Source organism: Sus scrofa, chromosome 7 (genome assembly GCF_054392235.1).
Source record: "Sus scrofa isolate SSC_HxYL_T2T_F1_AM1 chromosome 7, Sscrofa_HxYL_maternal_Yorkshire_Landrace_v2.0, whole genome shotgun sequence".
Taxonomy (NCBI): domain Eukaryota; kingdom Metazoa; phylum Chordata; class Mammalia; order Artiodactyla; family Suidae; genus Sus; species Sus scrofa.
The window spans coordinates 52358279-52381772 of record NC_139389.1 but is presented as its reverse complement, the minus strand read 5'-3'; the positions used below and the strand labels follow the sequence as shown (position 1 = coordinate 52381772).

Genomic DNA, 23494 nt, shown 5'->3' with positions numbered 1-23494 from the left:
AAGGATTATCTGGAGGCAAGAGAAGAACTAAGAGACATGGCCATCACCACACGATCAGGCCAGCCCCAGGATGCAACCCCTTCCTCCACTTCACATCTACCACATACAAACACACACACACACACACACACACATATGCATAATAGAGGTCATGAGAGGTCATGAGAGACCTTATTCTCCTCAGATTTTCTCCCTATCTTTTTGATATGTCTCGGAAGCCATGATTCTCTTTTGCTTCTGTCATTCCTTCAAAGGTCATGTTGGGGTGACACAAGAAGCCTGCCTATTTTGACATCCTGCCTGGAATAGAAGCCTAAAAGACTTACTTTTACAATGGGCATTTTTTTTTTTAATTTTCCCACTGTACAGCAAGGGGGTCAGGTTATCCTTACATGTACACATTACAATTACAATGGGCATTTTTATGACGTCTCCCCTGAGGAACTAAGCAAATGTTCCTTAGTTTATAATTTGAAAATTCCTTTTTCCACAGAATAGACTTTTTAGGCATGATCTGCCTGTGCAATTTTAATACATATAAGGTTTTTATCTGCTAATGTGCAGTGATATCATGTCCCTAGAGACAATAATTTATTTTCTTTTTCAAGCCAGTGGTGATCCTGACATCAATGTGAGGAAGAGATAATAATAATAATAATAATAATAATACAGTTTAATCATAAATACACATTTACACTTCAAAAAGACAACTTGCTCTGTTCTTTGTAATTAAATATCAGTAAGCCATCAGTACTTGAAATTAAAATCTTCGAAAACCCTGGATTTGGGGGGTTTTTTCCTAGTCACGCTTAGGAGAAATTACCAATATCCTGAAAAGAACAATTGCAAAAGACAGAACAGAAAATCACATAAGCAGTGACGTGGCAACTTCCACTTATCAAAAGAGCTTTTTAGGGGAAATGAATTAGAAGGAATCTACAGTTTGCTCCTCAGGAAAGAGCAGAGGACATGTAGAGCTACATGTCTTTAGAAATTGTCTCCGTTCTACGTCTAAGTAGACAACAAGAAGAGGCAATTATTTTTCCTCATTCTGTTGACTGCTTTCTGTGTGACTCTACCAAACAGAATTGCAAATTAACCATACCTGATATGCACCTGCTATTTAAGGCAGCCCCTGAGGAAGAGAGGTGGGGTGGGGGCTAAATGCTAGAGCTCTAGAGCTGAGAATGGACCTTTATCATATTTACCTCATGTGGCTGACATATTTACTTCCAGAGCCCTAGACTGTGCTGGATTCTTTCTTTTCTTTCTTTCTTTCTTTTTTTTCTCTCTTTTTAGGGCTGCACCCACAGCATATGGAAGTTCCCAGGCTAGGGGTCCAATTGGAGCTACAGCTGCATGCCTACAACACAGCCACAGAAACTACGACATACACTACCAGATCCGAGCCACATCTTCAACCTACACCACAGCTCCAGGCAACCAGATCCTTAACCCACTGAGCAAGGCCTGGGATCGAACCCACATCTCCTTGGATCCTAGTTGGGTTTGTTACCACTGAGCCGTATCGGGAACTCCACAGATTCATTCTTATTCTTTTCCAAAAGCATCAAAATGGGTCAAGGCAAAAGACAAAGAAAAGAAAATCTTACCCTCCACTTTTACACACATGGGAATGTTCACCAGCTCACCCTCTGGGTGCTTGAATGATGGGCTCCCCTAAGGATGGGCTGGGGGTGGGCAAGCATCTTGTCTTCTTCACCCGATCATGTTCAGTAATACCTAGCATGCTTTCCCGGATAAAGTGTACAGAGCTTGATGAATATTTGTTAAAGAAAGAGTAATACCTGATTGTCATTGGCCTGCAGAAAAAGAGGGATCCCTTTTTCTTTGGCTCACAAATTCTCCAAGAGGCCCACTTGAGGCCATCACCAGGGGGCTGTGCATGCCCAAGACCCTAACCTAAGAAAGAGTCCTCTGGGGACTTAGCTTCTGAAGCCCTGCCTCTGAGCAAATCAAGAGTGAGCCATCTTTAGCTATAAGGCATTTAAAAGAAAAAAGGTGCTAGTCTGCCTTTCCCACACTCACAGTCTAGTTATGGGGGAAAAACGTCAAAGGTATATGAAGAAATTGAGAGAAATGAGATCTCATGCCTGAGTCGGAAAAATTGACTATCATCAAAACTTCACAACGTGGATTTTAAAGTTCACCATCCAGTGGCAATATCAATATTTGGGGAGTTTCTTTGAGGAGAGAGACTTAGAAATAGTTGGGAGGAAAAAGGCTGACTCTATTTTGGAGAGAAAGAAAGAAAGGAAAGAAGAAAGGAAGAAAAAAGGAAAATATACAAATGGACTTTAAGAAACTACCCCGGTTATTTACTAGAAATATACTTGAAGGAAACATCTGGAATCCAGATTTGAGGATTAATAGGATCAAAGGCATAAACAGCATAAACTCAAAAAATAATGAAAGCATAAATAAAGATCCTATCCTGACTAGAGTTACTTTGGGGGGAAAAAAGATTATCTAATGAATGAGGTCACAGGTTGGGTTCTCCATGTAACAAAATCTGAGACACAGGAAGTTTATTAAGGAATCTTTGGGAGCTCCCATTGTGGTGCAGCGGAAAGGAATCTGACTAGTATCCATGAGGATGCAGGTCTGATCCCTGGACTCGCTCAGTGGGTTAAGGATCCAGCATTGCCATGAGTTGTGGTGTAGGTCGCAGACATGGCTTGGATCCTGTGTTGCTGTGGCTGTGGCGTAGGCCAGCAGGCTATAGCTCCGATTCAACCCCTAGCCTGGGAACTTCCATATGCTGCAGATGTGGCCCTAAAAAGCAAAAGAAAGGAAAGAAGCAAGGAAGAGAGAAAGACAGAAAGAAGGAAGGAAAGAAAGAAGGAAGGGAGGGAGGGAAGGAAAGAAAGAAAGGAAGGAAGGAAGGAAGGAAGGAAGGAAGGAGAAAGAAAGAAAGAAAGAAAAGAAAGAAAGAAAGAAAGAAAGAAAGAAAGAAAGAAAGAAAGAAAGAAAGAAAGAAAGAAAGAAAGAAAGAAAGAGAAGAAGGAGGGAGGGAAGAAAGGATGAAAGAAAGGAAGAAAGGAAAAAGAAAAAAAAGGAAAGAAAACACACTTGGGATCAATTCCCTTGGAATGAAGGCGGAGGAGGCAAGATTAGGCAAAGGTGTGAGACACAGTCTCAGTGGAGGCTTCAGCTAATCACCTTCAGAGCAGTTCTGAAGTTGCGGTGATTTTTCAGAGTTGCCTCTAGTTGGAGCCAAGAGGTCAGGCCCCACATTTGACAGACACCGGCTGAGGGTGCTCCTGGAAGGGAGCATGGTCTTCAGCACAACCAACCAATCCCTGAAGAGCCTGAGAGCTGGGAGATTTCTGCTGAGGGATCAAGCATGGCAAACAGTAATAAAAACAGTCAGATTCCTACTAGGACTCGTTGTGTATGTGGTAATTTTTTTGGTTTCCAGATTGCTTTGACATTACTTATCCCCTCTAAGCTCACAAAAGCTCTATGAGGTGACCCCACATTCTAACCTGACAGATGAAGAGTTTCTGTTTCATAGCGCTAATTACAGAGAAGCCAGGTAGAGCAGCATCCACAGAAATAATAACAGAATCCAAGACTTCACAGCACTGACAGAACTCTGCCATTTATGACCATACCAGGCGATAAAGCGAAGCTTTGCTCAGCATGGGGCCAGGTATGTCTGAAAAATAAAACTGGCTCTTTTTGGTCTTAAATGTATGTATTTGCTTTATACAGAACCAGGTCCATTTTTCTTACCCTGTTTTTCCTTTTCTGTCTTCCAATTTTCATTCCCGTCTTCCACCTCAAATCTCTATTCCACCTAAAATCTAAACAAAATCCACCTTTTCCTGTTGCTATGAGTATAAATGTTAATAGCATAGAAGAGCTTAAAGTTCCCACACACTGTAGAAATACCTGGATAACTTGTATCCATCATAGAACCCTTTTGGGTTAGGCCATCAGTTTTATGGCTTCCATCCCAATTCTGTCCCTTCCCATACTTACTAATAAATGGACAAAAATATTTCATCAGAATGCCAACAAAGGGCTCCATTATTTCAACGAAGTTATGTAAATAAGCATTATTATAATGGCCTATGTTTTTAACTCAGGATGCATATTCTAAGAAAATATTATTTGCATTCTCCAAATGCGAGGAGTTTGATATTTGAAGGACAACAGAAAAATGATTGATTTAATTGTCACTCCTGTCTAATCTTTTTTTCTAATTTTCTCAAGCATGTTCAGTAATCTACTGGCTATTTGACTGCAAAAAAAACCTTTATAATAAGGTATGACTATTTTTATCAAGGAAGGAAAGTCATTAAAATGCTTTCATTCTTACCCAGAACCCAATGCCTCCCAAAAGCATGCTACTATTTAGTGGCGAATGGATACTGAGGTTAAAAGAGACCTTGGGCTCCATCCCCGCTATATTCTAACTGGCCATGCATCTGTCAGAAGGTTATTCAATATCTCTGTGCCTTCTCTTCTTGTCTCTGAATATCGTGATGCCCAAACCATTAGCTTCACCAGGGGGCAAAAGAGCAACTAAAATAATAAATTTGACAAAGTCAGAGGCACTTTTCCAAGAGTGCCTTTGGAATAAAGATTTTTTCCTTTACGCATCACTGTAATTACAGCAATATAATTATAGAAAATGCCGAGAAGAAAAGAGAACCTTATCACAGGAAGACCAACTTATTCTCTTGGATTTTTGTTTAATCTTACTTGCTCTTGACCTGGCTTGTTGTCTGATGATTAGTTCTTCAGGAAAGGGGATGGGGTCCTGTTTCTGTTGTGATTTCCAGGTGAATCATAATGTCTGCAGACCAAACCTTCCTGCATATCAAGGTCAAAAATACCACTAGGCAATAAAATTCCTTCTGTTACTTTGTCTTAAAACTGCCCCCCAAAAAACATATGCCATATATAGAAAACAAACTTACGATAACCAAAGTGGGGCAGGTGGCAGAAGGAAGATAAGCTAGGAGTTTGGCTTTAGCATATACACACGACTATATATAAAATAGGTAAACAAGTACCTACTGAATACACAGGAGACTATACAAATATCTTGTAATAACCTATCATGTAAATAATATAAAAAAGAAAATATATGTGTGTGTGTGTGTATATATATATATATATATGCTTTCTTTTCTATATGTATATGCTTGTATATATATGTTTTCTATATGTATATACATAGAAAAAATATTCAATTCTATTTGTCAATTATACCTCAATATAGCTGAGGACAACTCCCCCCAGTCCCAACTTTTTTTTTTAAGTCCTAAGGCCTTCACTTTTCTGTACAGCAGAAATTGATACAACATTGTAAATCAACTAGAATTTTTTAAATTTAATTTAAAAAAAAAAACCTTTGTGGTTCCCATCTTTGTTCAAATGAAACTAATCTAACTGGTATCCATGAGGACACAGGTTCAATCCCTGATCTCACCGAATGGGTTAAGGACCCGGTGTTGCCATGAGCTGTGGTGTGTCACAGAGGTGTCTCAGATCTGGCATTGCTGTGGCTGTGGTGTAGGCTGGCAGCTGCAGCTCCAGTTCGACCCCTAGCCTGGGAACCTCCATATGCAATAAGTGCGGTCCTAAAGAGCAAAGAAAAAAAAATGGATTCTGATATCAAAACTCCCTGTCTCTGTCTCCATGAACACAAAGAGCCCATGTGTGTACACAGTGAGAAGGTGGCTGTCTGTACACCACAGCCACAGCAACTTGGGATCTGAGCTGCATCTGAGACCTACACTACAGCTCACAGAAATACCAGATCCTTAACCCACTGAGCGAGACCAGGGATTGAACCCAAGTCCTCATGGATACTAGTTAGATTCTTAACCCATTTAGCCATGACAGGAATTCCTAGAACCCATTCTCAAAACCTCACTTAACCTAAACTACTAACTTAGCAGCCCCAGTATGAATATAGCCACACCAAGGGTTAGGGCTTCAACATCTAAATTGTGAAAGAGCACAAACATTCACCCCTAACATAAGGCTAAAGATCTCCTGTGTACTATTTGATGTTCTGCTTTTTAAAAAAAAACTTAACTTTGAAGCATAAACATTTTCCTTCTTACAAAACCATCATAAACATGATTTTTATGTCTAATATGCTCTAACAAGAGGATATATTTGAATTTATTTAGATGTCTTATCTCCCTAGTATGGAGCATGTCATTCATTACAATGCTTTACCCTTATAAATATTGTGATAAAAAATTTATGCCTAAAGATTTTCCAGTATATATTATGATTTCCTTGGGGTTCCATGAAGTTGAATTAGGGAGGCAAAGGATGTGAACATATTAAGGGTGTTAATACAGATGGGATTGGTAGTACCTTTAAAGGAGAGACATGTACCTTCTGGTTTTAGATCCAGAAGGAGAGTGTTGCTTTTTTTGGACTTTGAGTCACTGCAATAAAGAGAAGCATTTGGGAGCTGCCGCTGTGACACAGTGGGTTAAGAATCTGACTGCAGCCGCTCAGGTAGCTGTGGAGGTGTGGGTTCAATCCTCAGCCTGGCTCAGTTGGTTAAGGGATCCAGCCTTACCATGCAGATGCAGCCTAGATTCAGTCTCTGGCCTGGGAACTTTCATGTGCTGAAGGTGCAGTCGAAAGAAAGAAAGAAAGAAAGAAAGAAAGAAAGAAAGAAAGAAAGAAAGAAAGAAAGAAAGAAAGAAAGAAAGAAAGAAAAGAAAAGAAAAGAAAATAGAAGAGAAGAGACGAGACGAGAAAAGAAAAGAAAAAAGAAAAGGAGAAGGCTTTGAGTGGAAATGAATGGGAACATTGGCTGCTTGGGCCAAGTTGAGGAGAGTGATTGAAAGTATTAAAGAAAAGCACTTACTTCTTGGTGGATTTACCTAGGGTTCTAGGAATGGCAAGCATATGTGCCAGAGATTTGGCAGGAAAGAAATGGCACATGCTAATTGGTCATTTGAGGAGATGTTAATTGGGGGCTATTAATAAAGGACTAAACAGAATGTAAGGAAAGCAGCAAGGACTGATTTTTTGCAGGGGAGGGGGGATGCAGGGTCACAGTTGGAAGTGATTACTACTTCTGAACCGTAGCATGAAGAAGCCATTCCTAGAACCTGGAGAGTAGCTATATCGACAAACTGTTCAACTGGGGTGGAACTGGGTAGTTGAGCATCGACACTTACTGGTGATCTTCCAGGGCTCTCATCAGGTGCTTCTGGTTGTTCTTTACCGTCCCTGTTGGAGGCTTACATCTGGGCCTGAATCCACTAACATTCTGCTGGCACTGGAGTTCCCATCATGGCTTAGCAGTTAACGAACCCATCTAGTATCCACGAGGATGCAGGTTCAATCCCTGGCCTTGCTCAGTGGGTTAAGGATCCAGCATTGCCATGAGCTGTGGTGTAGGCTGGCACAGCTTCAACTGGACCCCTAGCCTGGGAAGCTCCATATGCTTCAAGTGTGGCCCTAAAAAGACAAAAACAAAATTCTACTGGCACCTGGTGAAAAATCCTCACGTTACGTGACTCATGAATTTGGGATCACTGAGATCCTGACATTGTTTTGTTTTGTGTGTTTTGTCCCTGTGTTCCTCCAAAGTTCATGCACTAAACGTTCCCATGCGGGTCTCTGCTCCCTTTGTTCTTTTTTCCCAGCAATGGCATTGTTCACAGTGGTGGTATTCCTGGCTGCTGCTGGACTTCCATTCTTTCTTGCAAATGGACAGGTATGATCAAATTAAAAACCTTCTCAGAACAATTCAAGCAACCTTGAGGGATAGCTAGATACTAGATCGGTTTTTAAAAGCAAAAGGGACTGCAGGGTCTGGTACATTACAAAGCACCCCCCAGTCACTCAAAGCACTTAATTAAGTCTAAGGCTGTGGCATCACCCCTACCCTACCACTCCCTGTCTGCAGCCTGGTTGAATGTGAATGAGAAGGTTAGTCGCTCCTATCTTGTAACTCTGTCATTGTGATTTCACTCATATGTCTAGACAAATCACATTAGGGTGTCTCAATACTAGAAATTGGAATCTGTAGCCTCAGAGGTGTTTTTAATTGTCATGGCATGAATTATATCCCCACTCTCAAAATTTAACATCATTTCTTTCTTATTTAAAAGTCATAGCAGGAAGTTCCCATTATGGCTCAGCAGTAATGAGCCCAACTATTATCCATGAGGATGCAGGTTCCATCCCTGGCCTTGCTCAGTGGGTTAAGGATCCGGTGTTTCCATGAACTGTGCCATAGGTTGCAGACATGGCTCAGATCTGGCATTGCTGTGGCTGGGGTGTAGGCCGGCAGCTGCAGCTCTGATTCGACCCCTAGCCTGGGAACTTCCATATGCCACGAATGCAGCCCTAAAGAGCAAAAATAAAACGAAACAAAAATCATAGAAAACTATTTCATTTGTATAGCAATAGTGGATAAGCAATGAGATCCTGCTGTACAGCACGGGAACTATATCCAGTCACTTATGACGGAACACGATGGAGGATAATGTGAGAAAAAGAATGTGTATATATATAATGTATGTATATATATATATACATAATGTATGACTGGGTCACTTTGCTATACAGCAGAAATTGACAGACTATTATAAATCAACTATAATAGAAAAAATAAAAAATTTTTATTACTTTATAAAAAAGTAAAATCATAATTTGGGCTCATTGGCAATGCTTAATGACTCATATCCTTAAACTGAGCACTTTTTAAAGTAATCTTTGTTCTCTTGAATTAACTTATCCAGTCTTACATACCATGTTCAAAACAGTTAGAAAGAATTCTAACTTTACTTTCTCTTAGGATCCAGGTTTTGATGCTCTGTCAACCAAACTCACGAAAGTCCAAGCTGAGATCGTAAACAAACACAATGACCTACGGAGGGCGGTGTCTCCATCTGCCAGTAACATGCTGAAGATGGTAAGAAGCAGTAACACAAGGAAAGTGGCTTGAGCCCACTGCGATCAGAGCTGGCATCTAGCAAAGAGCATCTCTTAGGAGTGTTGGGGCTTCAGAAGTTCTGTCTCTATTTTGGTATTTCATTTGAGCTGTGTTACAGACCGGGAAGAAATTTTTTTTTTAATTCCACCTCATATTTTTGCTTGTAAATTGTATTTCCTCTGTCTGTTCTACATTCTATCTGCTAGAATAGTATAATCTGTCAGAATCTGTTCTCTCCCATGCCCTTTTTGGAGTTTGCCATCTTTTTAAGTGGAATTTCTTCTCCCAGAAGGAAAGAATACACACACAGACACACACACACACACACACACACACACACACACACACACACATGAATACAACCCCTGGAGCCCCTTGTATGAGCTCTGGGTTAAGACCCTGGTGCTGAGGTTAGTATCTGCCTTCTGACCTCAATAAATTGACTTTTAGATTCTTGCACCAGACCCTTTCTGTTGATCAGGAGTCAAAACAACTTCCCGGAGTTCCCGTCGTGGCGCAGTGGTTATCGAATCTGACTAGGAACCATGAGGTTGTAGGTTCGACCCCTGGCCTGGCTCAGTGGGTTAAGGATCCGGTGTTGCTGTGGGCTGGGGTGTAGGTCGCAGATGTGGCTTGGATCCCGCATTGCTGTGGCTCTGGCGTCGGCCGGTGGCTACAGCCCCGATTCAACCCCTAGCCTGGGAACCTCCATATGCTGCGGGAGCGGCCCAAAGAAATAGCAAAAAGACAAAAAAAACAAAAAAACAAAAAAAAAAAACAACTTCCCAGTAAGCTCTCTGGACTGCTCGCAGTTGTCCTTCCCAGTCTCACTCCGTATGGTCATATCTACACTATCCCCATCAGCACCACCCTCATGATGAATGTCCTGGCTCCACGTGATGACCTAGACCTTTTCTAGGAGATATGTTCATAGTAGGGGAAATCTACGTTTTGTTGCCTTTCAAGAAGAAAATTTTACGGCCGACTATCTTTTGAGGTCCCCTGCGGCAACCCTGGAAGGGCCTGTGCAAGGGAGAGGGCTCAGAACGTACGCTTCATTAGCTCTAGAGGACAGTGCATACATTGTAAAGTTTGCTTTTGAATGGTTACGCATCTTGGTCAGTCTAAAGTGCGGTTTCGGTTGCCGGGGCAGAATTAAAACCAAACCTTTGGACATCAGTGAGAAGTATCTTTTTGCTTGCGATTTCTCCGAATCTAGGATCAAAGAGGCCTTTTCCCTTTAGGATCAGTGCCATCCCTTTTAAGGTATATAGCAGCCCACTTTTCCGGGCCCAGTACTGAAGGCCACGTATCTCCCAAATGTACTTACTAGAAAAAAAAAAAAAAGAAAAAAAAGGAACTGAGAGTGAATTATGCCAGCTCAATATTATAGGAAAAATCATCTCAATACCTCCATGTGTTCATCAGTAGAGCAGGACCATGACTGAAAATCTTTAGGTGTGTCTGCTTTGCCACCAGACATAGACCATTAACTATCTTAGGTTTCTCAGTGACTGAGAGTAAACATACTATTCATATTTTTTGGTAGAGCAGAAAAAGACACATCAAAAAAGATATCTTTGGAATTCCCATCGTGTCTCAGTAGTTAACAAATTTGACTAGCATCCATGAGGATGCAAGTTCGATCCCTGGCCTCACTCAGTGAGTTAAGGATCTGGTGTTGCCGTGACCTGTGGTATAGGTCACAGACAAGGCTCAGATTCTGCATTGCTGAAGCTGGGCTGCAAGCCAGCAGCTACAGCTCTGATTCAACCCCTAGCCTGGGAACCTCTATATGATGTGACCCTAAAAAGAAAAAAAGATATCTTTGATTATCATGATAATCAGATAATGCACATAGAGAAATTTTATAATGATATCTACTAATCTCATTATTAAAGCTTATGTGGTTTGAGTCATTAAGTACATATCTTTGTTTCCTCTTCTTATTTTTAGCAATGGGACTCCCAAGCAGCAGCAAATGCCCAAAAGTGGGCAAACAATTGTGTTCTCAAACACAGTGATGCAAACAGTAGAAAAGTAGGTATGTGATTTAATATATATTTGTTGAATAAATGAACAAGTAAGATAATAAGGGCCATCTTTGATGTGCATTAAGAAAACTTTGTTGCTTCTAAAGCATCCTTTTTCAAGGTAAACTATCTCTGTAGGAGACAGAAATCTGAGATGTGCCACCCTGTGCTTATTAAGTGTACAAAAACTATCACACATTATCACATTTGTGTCTCTTAACCATCTCCTAAGTAAAGCTATCTTGTGTCATCTCTTTCTCTCTTTTAAAGAGCAGAAAACTGGCTGTCAGAGGGAAAATGATTGCATTTTAAAACCCGTTTATTATTTTTTTTTCTTTTTATGGCTGCACCTGTGGCATATGGAACTTCCTAACCTAGGGCCGGAATTGGACCTGCAGCTGCCAGCCTATGCCATAGCCACAGCAACACTGGATCTGAGCTGCACCTGCGACCTATACTGTGGCTTGCAGCAATGCAAGGTCTTTAACCCACTGGGCAAGACCAGGGATTGAACCCATATTCTCACAGAGACAATGTCTGGTCCTTAACCCTCTGAGCCACAATAGGAACTCCCGCCATTTATTTTCCCTTCTTCCTTTTTTTATTACATTTATTTTTAATTAGGGCACAGTTGATTTACAGTGTTGAGTCAATTTCTGCTGAACAGCACAGTGGCCCAGTCAAACATATATATATATATATAAAACATCCCATATATATGTTATTTTTCTCATATTACCTTCCATTATGGCCCATCTCAAGAGACTGGATAGAAGTCCCTGTGCTATACAGTAGACACTCATTGCTTATCATTCTAAATGTAATAGTTTGCCTCTATCAACCCCAAACTCTCTATACATCCCACTTCTTCCTCTCTTCCCCTTGGCAATCATGGGTCTATTCTCTATGTCCATGAGTTTGATAGCCAGTAGGCACATGAAAAAATGCTCACCATCACTAATTATTAGAGAAATGCAAATCAAAACTACAGTGACACACCAGTCAGAATGACCATCAACAAGTCTACAAATAGCAAATGCTGGAGAGGGTGTGAAGAAAAGGGAACCCTCCCACACTGTTGGCAGGAATGCAAACTGGTACAATGACAATGGAAAACAGTATGGAGGTTCCTCAGAAAACTATAGTGTATAGAACTACCATATGACCCAGCAATCCCACCCCTGGGCATATATTGGAACAAAACTTTCATTCAAAAAGTATGTGCAAAAAAAAAGATACATGCACCCTATGTACCTTGTAGCACTACTCACAGCTGCCAAGACATGGAAATAATCCCCATTTATTTTTGTCTTTATAGGGGAGTTCCCGTCATGGCGCAGTGGTTAACGAATCCGACTAGGAACCATGAGGTTGCGGGTTCGGTCCCTGCCCTTGCTCAGTGGGTTAACGATCCGGCGTTGCCGTGAGCTGTGGTGTAGGTTGCAGACACGGCTCGGATCCTGCGTTGTTGTGGCTCTGGCGTAGGCCAATGGCTACAGCTCCGATTGGACCCCTAGCCTGGGAACCTCCATATTCCATGGGAGCGGCCCAAAGAAATAGCAAAAAGACAAAAAAAAAAAAAAAATTTAATATGAGCATCTACTTTTACTCTTTTCCTTTTAATTTTGGATGACAGTAAGTCAAGTTTTAGGTACCTTCTGTGAGCCTACAATATAGGCAACATGATATTAGACTCAAAAATAACCTCTAAGACATGACCTCTACATCAAAGAACATAAAAACAGTGAGATAAATATCATATGGATGAAATAGATATGATATTCACTTAAATTATCAAAAATGACATAGATGGGAGTTCCCATAGTGGTGCAGTGGTTGATGAATCCGACTGGGAACCATGAGGTTGTGGGTTCGATCCCTGGCCTTGCTCAGTGGGTTGAGGATCTGGCTTTGCCGTGAGCTGTGGTGTGGGTTGCAGACTCGGCTCAGATCCCGCATTGCTGTGGCTGTTGTGTAGGCCAGCAGCTACAGCTCCGATTAGACCCCTAGTCTGGGAACCTCCATATGCTGTAGGAGTGGCCCTAGAATAGGCAAAAAAAAAAAAAAAAAAAAAAAAAAAATGACATAGATATAGGCAAGCCCAATTTCAAAGTAGTAAAAAAATGACCTGTTTTCAAAGCAGGACTGTCATTTTTATTTGTATTTTTATACTACAACTTAATGAAATTATGAGGACAGATGACTATATGCAGTTGAACCTGGAAACAAATGAATTTTTTTAATGGCCACACCTCAGCATATGGAAGTTCCCAGGCCAGGGACTGAATCTGAGCCACAGCTGCAACCTACAGAGCAGCTACAGCAATGCCAGATCCTTTAACCCACTGCACTGGGTCAGGGATCAAACAGCAGCCTAAACTGCTGCAGTCAGATTCTTACCGTGGTGGGAACTCTTAAAACAAATGGTCTCGAAGGACCCAGTCTACTGTTAAAATCTTAGCTTCTTTCTTTCCCTCTTAAGGGAATTGTCCAAGAGTAGTTTACACTTCCTTTAAGTGGGAAGTAAACATTACATTCCAAGCCGTCCAAATATAAATATTTGGCTTGAAAAATATGTTGAAAAGACATTGGGTCAAAATTACAGAAACTGGAATTAAGAATGGACTTTAAAAAAAGAAAAATATGTTGAAATATATATTGAAAAATATAGCAAAATGTCTCTGTGCTACAAGGCACTTCTTTCTTTATCCTCTGAGAATCTGGCCTGTGATATTCTGATTTGCTGATTAAGGGACAACTCACAGTCTTTGAAAATATTGTCCCTCCTGGTGTCACTTGCTTCATCCCGTAGCTCTTATTAAAGGCTGAGTACTAGATTTTTTTTTCAAAGTTCACACAAAATAACAATCCTAAAAATGTATCCAGGTTCCTATACCTTAAAAAATCTCTGGGGAGTTCCCATTATGCCTCAGCAGTAATGAACCTGACCAGTATCCATGAGGATGAGGGTTCAATCCCTGGCCCTGCTCAGTGGGTTAAGGATCCGGTGTTGCTGTGAGCTCTGGGGTAGGTTGCAGATGTGGCTGGGATCCTGTGTTGCTGTGGCTGTAGTGTAGAATGGCAGCTATAGCTCCTATTCAACCCTTAGCCTGGGAACTTCCATATGCTGAGGGTATGGCCCTAAAAAGACAAAAAAAAAAAATAGAACAAATCTCTGGTGAATGTGGGCAAGAGTGGGAGAGAAATTATGGTCTCTGCCTTTAGCAAGTCTACAATACAAAGCTGAGAGCACATGAGGGATGCACTCATGAAAAATATAAAGTGTAAGTGAATGAATCTAGGGGGAACAGATGGGAACTTTAGTTTTGATTTGCATTTCTCTAATAATTAGTGATGGAGAGCATTTTTTCATGTGCCTACTCGCCATCAGACTCATGGACATTGAACAGACTCCCAAGGGGGAGGGAGGAAGAAGTGGGACATATAGAGAGTTGGGGGTTGATAGATGCAAACTATTACATTTAGAATGATAAGCAATGAGTATCTACTGTATAGCACAGGGACTTCTATCCAGTCTCTTGAGATGGGCCATAATGGAAGATAATATGGGAGAAATAACATATATATGTTATATATATATATATATGTTTGACTGGGCCACTGTGCTGTTCAGCAGAAATTGACTCAACACTGTAAATCAACTGTGCCCTAATTAAAAATAAATTTAATTAAAAAAGGAAGAAAGGGAGTTCCCGTCGTGGCTCAGTGGTTAATGAATCCGACTAGGAACCATAAGGTTGTGGGTTCAATCCCTGGCCTTGCTCAGTTGGGTTAAGGATCCGATGTTGCCATGAGCTGCAGTGTAGGTCGCAGACACGGCTCAGATCCGGCATTGCTGTGGCTCTGGCGCAGGCCAGTGGCTGCAGCTCCGATTGGACCCCTAGCCTGGGAACCTCCATGTGTGGCAGGAGGGGCCCTAGAAAAGGCAAAAAGAGAAAAAATAAAAATTAAAAATTAAAAAAAAAAAAAGTGAAGAAGGGAAAATAAATGGCAGGAGTTCCCATTGTGGCTCAGAGGGTTAAGGACCTGACATTGTCTCTGTGAGAATATGGGTTCAATCCCTGGTCACACCCAGTGGGTTAAGGATCTGGTCTTGCCGCAAACTGCAGCATAGGTCAAAAATGCAGCTCAGATCCAGTGTTGCTGTGGCTGTGGTGCAGGTTGGCAGCTGTAGCTCCAATTTCCAGCCCTAGGCTAGGAAGTTCCATATGCCACAGGTGCAGCCATAAAAAGAAAAAAAAATAATAAATGGGTTTTAAAAATCAATCATTCTCCCTCTGACAGTCAGTTTTCTACTCTTTCAAATAGTATTAGGCACATCTGATCTCTATTCAGCCTATAGCTGATGGGAAACTCCCTTATGTATTAATCAACAGTTAGAAACTACCAGCACTATGTTTGAAGAACAGGCACTTTGCATGCTTTATTGTTTTCCCCATGAATGGTCTGTTTCTTCTTAGGTACAAGGCACTGTGGGGAGAATCTCTTTATGTCAAGCAGGCCTACTTCATGGTCAAATGCAATCCAGAGCTGGTACGATGAGACCAATGATTTTACCTATGCCGTAGGACCAACGTCTCCCCAAGCAGTAGTCGGACATTATACTCAGGTAAGAGGACCACATGAAAAAACATCTGGCCTAAATTCCCTAAAAGGAAAGATTCTCCAGGAATTCCTGCTGTGGCTCAGCAGGTTAAGGACCCAAAGTTGGCTCCACGAGGAATCATGTTTGAGCACTAGCCTTGCTCGATGAGTTCAGGATCCAGTGTTACCACAAACCGCATAACTCACAGATGCAGCTCAGATCCGGAGTTGCTGTGGCTGTGGTGTAGGCTTCAGCTGAAGCACCAATTTGACCTTTAACCCAGGAACTTCCATATGTAACAGGTACGGCCTTACAAAGAAAAAAAGAAAAGAAAAGAAACCTCCAAATGTTGACAAATCCCCATGTTGAACTGAGGGAAAATCTCAAATGAGTAAAAATACCCATTGACATTTTGTGCCTATGTCAGCAGCGAGCTATCATTTGTCCAAAGCCTGCAGGCCCTGGGGAGGGAAATAGACTCTGTATTTTTCTAACTGTCTAAATGGATAAAGTAGTGGATGCAAATGGAAATGGAGCATTTGAAAAGGTTTTTACTTAGATTTAATAATTTGAGTAAATAGATCCCTAAGGTATGTGAAAACAAAATGTGTCAATCACATTCTTTTCAATTTTGTGCTTCTGACTATTTGTTTTTGGGTATTTCCTTCTCTAACATACTCTCCTATCTTCTCTTCTGGGTATGTAGGTTGTTTGGTACTCATCTTACCTTATTGGATGTGGAATTGCCTACTGTCCCAATCAAAGTGTTCTCAAATACTACTATGTTTGCCAATATTGCCCTGCGTAAGTATATGCTTTCAAGTTTGCTGTCAATAATGCCATCGGCAATTTTATATACATATATATAACAATTACATATATATATATATATATAGTCTTTTTAGGGCTGTGCCCATGGCATATGGAGGTTCCCAGGCTAAGGGTCAAATCCTAACTACAGCTGCCAGCCTACGTCATAGTCACAGCAACACAGGATCTGAGCTGCCTCTGTGACCTACACTACAGCTCACAGCAATGCCGGATCCTTAACCCACTGAGCGAGGCCAGGGATCGAACCTGCCTCCTCATGGATGCTAATCAGATTCACTGCTGCTGCACCATGACAGGAACTCCACAGTTTGTTACTCTTAAATTATTATATAATAGACAAACCAGACTTAGAAAGCAGAGTTCTATAGAGGAAAAGAGGGATAAAACTCTAGGTAAGTTTTCTAAATTTGAGGCACAGCCATTTTCTCAGAAAGAAGACCAACTTCTTTATTCCACGTTCATATTCTGAAGCTCTCTCTTGATGCCCAAGATGATCTGTCTCCCCCTCATCTGCCACTCCTGAAGCTCAGGGTTACCCCATGTGTATATGCCATGTGTAGTTCTCTTGATTTGGTGTTGCCAGTTCTTACTAAATTTACATGCTAGAAAGTGAAAGCCTGATGCTTAGGCCATGGGTAAAGGTGAGCTAACCAATGGAGAATGACATTTTAATGATTCCAGCTTTTGGTATTCAAATGCCTACATTATACCTTTAAAACTGATTACACTTTGGACCTAAAGGCTTTCCAAGAGATATTTTGATATATTTCCAATTGTCAAGAAAAGGTAATATCTCAAGTCTTTGCATCTCAGAATTTAACACACACAAAACGAACAAACTCTGAAGGAATCATCCATTAAAATTTTGATTTATATGGGAGTTTCTGTCGTGGCTCAGTGGTTAACAAATCCAACTAGGAACCATGAGGTTGCAGGTTCGATCCCTGGCCTCGCTCAGTGGGTTAAGGATCCAGTGTTGTCGTGAGCCGTGGTATAGGTCGAAGACGCGGCTTGGACCTGGCATTGCTTTGGCTGTGGTGTAGACCTGCAGCAACAGCTCCAATTGGACCCCTAGCCTGGGAACTTCCATATGCCGCAGGTGCGGCCCTAGAAGAGACAAAAGCCAAAAAAATTTTTTTTGATTTATAGCAGGAAACATATCCTTTCCTCCAGCAATATGTTTGAATCAGCCACAAAAATTTCTATGGTTATGCTAAAGATAGAGTCACAGGATATCTGTTAGTTTTAATTTATTTTTCATGTTTGAAATTCTCTACTGCTAGAAGTAGAGTTTTCCCTAAAATGAAGCTTCCTGTACAATTTATTCTGTGACTGTAAATAACCCAGGTGAGGTAAGTTTCCATTTTGAGAAGTTAAAGTTGAATGTCATTCTCCTACAAGCACCTTTTAGGGTTGAGTAGAAAGAATAGTATGAGGACAAGAATGTATATACCTGTATGACTGGATCAGCATGTTGCACAACAGAAATTGACACAACACTGTAAGCCAACTATAAATTTAAAAAGAATAGAAAAGAAAAAAAGAAGAAGAATTGAAAAGGCCTAATAGAATGCATCCACACTCACTGCCTGGCTGTGACATGGGAGGCATCTCCAGCCAGGCATCTGAAGTGAGAGCTGGAGTGATTATGAGGGAAAGAAGGCATGAGAGAACTTTCAAACACGTCTGCATCTGTTTGACAATTTTTCCAAAAAGGACCACACATACGGCCATGTTCTGGGCAGGAAGACTGAGATTCAGGCCCATTACCTCGGGTCTTTAGTCCACATGGTGCACCTGCAACTTTATTTTCAGGTAATAATGACCAATAGTCACTGTAAGACCCATGTACCCTGGAGATTAGTGCTAATGAAATCTTTTTTTCCTAAATAGCATTCCTAGTTTTGGTAAACACAAAAATTCTCGCACACAGAACTTCTAGACATTCAAAAACCTTCTCCAAAAAAATAAATAAATAATAAATAATAAATTTAAATTTAAAAGAAAACCTTCTCAAGCATTCCTCCTGCTTGAAATCATACACCAGTGATGACTTGAAAATCACCACCTTCCCACTGTGGAAGCCACAAATTATCCTGGCACTTTACTCTTTCTAGTCCATACTAGAGAAGTTATTATATTTTCCTTTTGAGATATAAAATTTCATTTAATATTCATATTTTCCTCACTGCAACTGTCCACCCCCCAGGAAGGTCTCTCATCTCTCTAGGGGATATGTTTATGTTTAGCCAGCATGTTGGGGGACACAGCCTTATTCATTTGCCCAGGTTTCCTGGGAGGTAAAGAGTGTTGCCACACAAAAATACACTCTAGGAGTTCCCATCATGGCACAGTGGAAACGAATCCAACTAGGAACCATGAGGTTGCAGGTTTGATCCCTGGCCTCCTCTGTGGGTTAAGGATCCAGTGTTGCCATGAGCTGTGATGTAGGTTGAAGATGGGGCTCAGACCTGGCATTGCTGTGGCTGTGGTGTAGGCCGGTGGCTACAGCTCCGATTGGACCGCTAGCCTGGGAACCTCCATATGCCATGGGTGTGCCCCTAAAAAGATAAAAAAGACAAAAAAAAAAAAGAAAGAAAGAAAGAAAGAAAGAAAGAAAGAAAAAGAAATACACCCTAAAATTTGTTATCCCATTTCTGCTCAGGCTGTGAGATTATGGTCAAGGAGGTGAATATGCATGTGAATGGTTCTCTTACTTCGAATTGCTCTCTCGGTGTATACTTTGGGAACGTTGGTTTTTCAGTTATTTGACATGATTGAAAATGTTGAATGAATATTCCAGCCTGTATGGTGATGGATGCTTCCCTTGGAGCATACACTAAACTGAAAAATGAAAAATGTTTGACATTTTGTATTTCAAATTTCAGTGGTAATATTATTGGCAGAGAACATGTCCCTTACCAGAAAGGAACGCCTTGTGCCAGCTGCCCCAAATCCTGTGACAATGGACTATGCAGTAAGTTTGAAATAATTGACTTGCTAGCATAATAAAATGACTTGACATTACTAAGAATTAGGAAATATTCTGAATGCAACCAACGTAAACAATGCCTTGTTGCAAAAGATAAAAATAAAATTATTGAATAGAGTGCATTTAAGCAAATATTTTCCACCATTCAGTTTTTAATGTGTTATTTGCCATGAAAAACCTGGAACCGTATATAACCTAAAGAAACATCTACCATCAATGTATATTTGTGGCTGTGTTGAACCTGTTACATATTGGCACATATGAAAATGTTTCTGTGGAAATTAGTCATTAACATTGAATATGAATTTTCTTTTCATCAAAGCCATTATTGCAAAAGTGGCATTTTAAAGAGAGAAATAGGTACACATATAAAGAGGTGAGACCACAGAATATGACTCAATCTGGCCAAAATGAATGAAGAGAAATTAATCTGACTTAATCTGACAGCCACACCAATATTATAATTCCTTTCATGTTAATGAGTTCACCACACTAAATTCTTCATTTTCCCTACAGTGTAGCTATAAGCAGCAAGTTTAACAACATCTTGGACTTTTGTTTGCTAATAACTTTCATTTACTTTTAAAATGTCAATTAAATCTCTTTACAGTGTCATTAGCTTACAGAAGCCTCAAAACTATTTTAGCAAGAAGGAGTAAAATTAGTGTCATATGATGTCTCATTCCCAGTGATATTGTGCGTAGTGGTACAAATAGTGTACAAATAGTGGTACAATGTTTAGCTGGCATTGTTATTAAAATTACTATGAACAATACAGCTGACCCGTTAACTGAGATTTGTATCTTTCAAATGCATTCCCCTCACTGAATTGTCATATTCTGAGTGAATTGCATAGTCATAATTCAGACTACTGATACCATAAATCGACTAAAAAAGAAAACACACCTCTCCTGAATATTATTTGTTAAAGAGTTTGTAATTTATCCTATTAGTAATGCACAGCCAGTTGAAAGATTTTTAAACAGAAGAGTGATGAAATGAGAATTGTGTTTTATCAAGAACTCCTGGCGGCAGTATAAAGAAATAATTGGATGGGGAGCCGGCTTGGAGATTATTGAAAGACAGGGGTTCAACAACAAATGAGGTCCGACTGTACAGCACAGGGAACTGTGTCCATTCTCTTGGGATAGAACCTGATGGGGATGAAATGAGAAAAAGAATGTTATGTATGTCTGACTGGGTCACTTTGCTGTACAGCAGAAATTGGAACAACTACGATTTAAAATAATAATAAAAAAAAAAAAACGGTGGCCAAAATGAATGAAGAGAAATGGACAGTTATGAGAGATAGGAAGAGTAGAATGACAATTCTGTTACCTGTACCTGTTGCGAGGCGAATGAGTTCACGTCGATTCCTAGTTCCCGGTTTGAATCATTGAGTAGTTAGCAGTGCCATTTTCGCTGAGACCCGGTGAAAGGAGAGTTGGGAGGGGATAGGAAAGAAATGCCAAGCTGATAGGTAGGATAATGAATTGTATTTGAGATTTGTTGGATTTGCGGCCACTAAGGGACGTCCCAGTGGAAATGTCCAACAATCACAGTGAGATTCTCATTTATTTTTACATTTTTACTCCCATATCTTCTTATAACACTTTCTTCCTCCTGAAAGAAAAACTAGTGACATTAGACCCTAGAACAACAGCGTTGGATGTAACTTTTTGCGTTAACGGAAACATTCCGTATTTGCATTTGTAAAGTAGCCCCATCACTGAGGACCTGAATTTTAAATTTTATTTCATTTTAACTAGGTTTAAATTTGAACAACCCCATGGGTAGTGGCTATCCCTCTGGATAGTGTCACTCTAAAGAGGTTCATTTAAGTTCATTTGACTCTGTTTTCTGAGGGAACAAAGGAGACCAATTCATTTTAGAAACATTTCCAAAAGCTCAAATTTTAAAAGAAGTGATCAGGGAATTTAACTCAGAGAACTTTTGGGTCCCTAAAGATATGAAACGCTCATCATAGTGCAACAATGCCAACAGGTTTGCTCCATTGTCTCCTCCTCACTCACGTGAGTGTATCGTATGTGTTGTTGCCATGGAGGAAAATGATGATGTGACTGATTTCTTTGGTTTTATTCCAGCCAATAGTTGTGAGTATGATGACACCATTTCCAACTGTAAAGATTTGATGAAAGTAGTGAACTGTGACCATGATCTTCTGAAGACGAATTGCCCGGCTACCTGCAAATGTTCAGATAAAATTTACTAAATGCCTGGTACAGACCAAGCAGGGCCAAGTGAAAGTGGGCCGCATCCTCTACTGAGATTTGACATTTACTAACAAGGAAATTTCAAACATGTTACCTACAAATTTGATTCCAAATAGTCATGAGTCTTTTTTTCTCTTCAGATCTGCTTTTTTATTTCACAGAATTTGTTTCCTTCATACAGAGGGTTAAAAAATAACTTAATCTATGCTAGGAACCTTGGCTTTTGATACCCGTGGGGTGATTTTATATGTAACGAATTTCATCAAGTTGAAGATTCTGAAAGTGGGATTCCCTTACGACTAAGATCACTAGAAATCTGAATTGCAATCGAGACCCACGTACAAGATAAATAAGCTACAAGGACATAATGTACAGCGCAGGGGATATAGTCAATATTCGATAATACCTGTAAACAGAGTATAACCTATAAAAATGGTGAATCACTGTTATACACCTGAAACTTATGGTACATCGACTATACCCCTAGTTCAAAAAAGATTGGAGAAGAGATAAAGAATTATACCAGGAATCTTGGGAGCCCGAAAGCCTAGGGTGAAACAGAGGAGGCTCTGATTTAGAACTCAATTTTCAACTCTTCCAGGCAACACCCAAGACCAGCTGGCCTGCCCATCAAGGGTGGTTCTCCCAGGCTCACAGGCATGCCGAACCCCACTTCCCTTATCTCTCAAAACCCCACTGAAGAGTAACCCCATGCCAGGGAAGGGCTGAGTCCAAAAGAAAAAGGAAAAGAAATGGAGAACCTTGCTCCTGGAACAAGATGTTCATAAGGAAGATCATGTAATATCATTGTCTCATGAATCCTGGACTGCAGTCCTCATTCCTAGCTCCACTTCCTAGCTGAATATCTGAAGATGTGTCCACACACAGTGTCTTTAGTTCGTCCTCTCCCATTCATGCTTCTTCCCACCATCTAGCTCCCATCCTTACAGTGAAATTCACATTGTTCCTCCTAAAGTAAGCTCAATCTTCATCTTGCCAAAAATCAATGAAGACTTTTGATCACCTGCATAAACTATACAGTAAAATCCAACAACAGCTTCCTTTTTAAACCTCGCTTCTTTTAAATAAATCTTCCTTAGAGAAGAAGCAAAATAATATCTGTAAATACTCTGATATATATTAGACATAAGTGGAATTTAGTCCCTTCCTTTTTGAGTCTGGGCTGACCTTAGGCTGAACTTTACTCACTTCCAAAGGGTAAAGTGTGAAAAGAGGACAGTAGTGGCTCTGGAGCAGAGAAATCTGGCAAATACTGTCTTAACCCAATGGCTCAAGTTAACATCTGATGATTCATGATGGGGATGTTAAGACATCATGGGGATTCATATATCCCTATATGATATATTTAGATGAGTATTTCACTTCTGTAGTACTCTTCCTAAAAATGAGATTGCAACCCCAATCTCATTATGAGGTAAAACATCAGGAAAACCTAAAGTGAGGGATAATCTACCAAAGGGCCTCACCAGTACCTCTCAAAACTGTCAACATCATGAGCAATAAGGAAATTCTAAGAAATCATGTCAGACAAAAGCAGAATAAGGAGAAAGAACAACTAAATGCAATGTGGTACCTTGGATGGGATCCTGGAACAGAAGGAGGAGGTCATTAACGGAAAACCTGGTGAAATCAGAAAAGAGTCTGGGGTATTTTTAGTAGTAATGTTGCTTCCTTAGTCTTGACAAATGTACCAGGGTGACATAAAAGGATAACCTTAGGGGAAACTGAAACTGGTGTAGAACATATGGGAACTCTCTGTACTCTCTTCGCAAACTTTCTATAAACCTAAACATATTCCAAAATAAAAAAATGCATTAAAAA

The 23494-nt window shown here is 40.4% G+C and overlaps 1 protein-coding gene and 1 long non-coding RNA gene across 3 annotated transcripts in view; one reads left to right on the top strand and one right to left on the bottom strand.

Annotated features, from left to right (window-relative positions):
* The window catches only part of LOC102166347 (uncharacterized), an 11136-nt gene extending 6257 nt beyond the window's left edge, over positions 1-4879 (bottom strand). For both annotated transcript variants that reach the window (XR_304466.4, XR_014809212.1), the window contains exon 1: positions 4735-4879. This is a non-coding gene — a long non-coding RNA (uncharacterized LOC102166347). The remainder of the gene's footprint in view (positions 1-4734) is intronic.
* CRISP3 (cysteine-rich secretory protein 3) overlaps positions 1-23494 on the top strand; it is a 27285-nt gene extending 3791 nt beyond the window's left edge. Inside the window, exons 2-8 of the mRNA XM_003128432.5 lie at positions 7662-7732; positions 8819-8935; positions 10913-11000; positions 15471-15619; positions 16302-16399; positions 19315-19403; positions 21524-23494. Coding sequence (XP_003128480.1) covers positions 7664-7732; positions 8819-8935; positions 10913-11000; positions 15471-15619; positions 16302-16399; positions 19315-19403; positions 21524-21651 — 738 coding nt within the window. The 5' untranslated portion in view covers positions 7662-7663 and the 3' untranslated portion in view covers positions 21652-23494. The remainder of the gene's footprint in view (positions 1-7661; positions 7733-8818; positions 8936-10912; positions 11001-15470; positions 15620-16301; positions 16400-19314; positions 19404-21523) is intronic.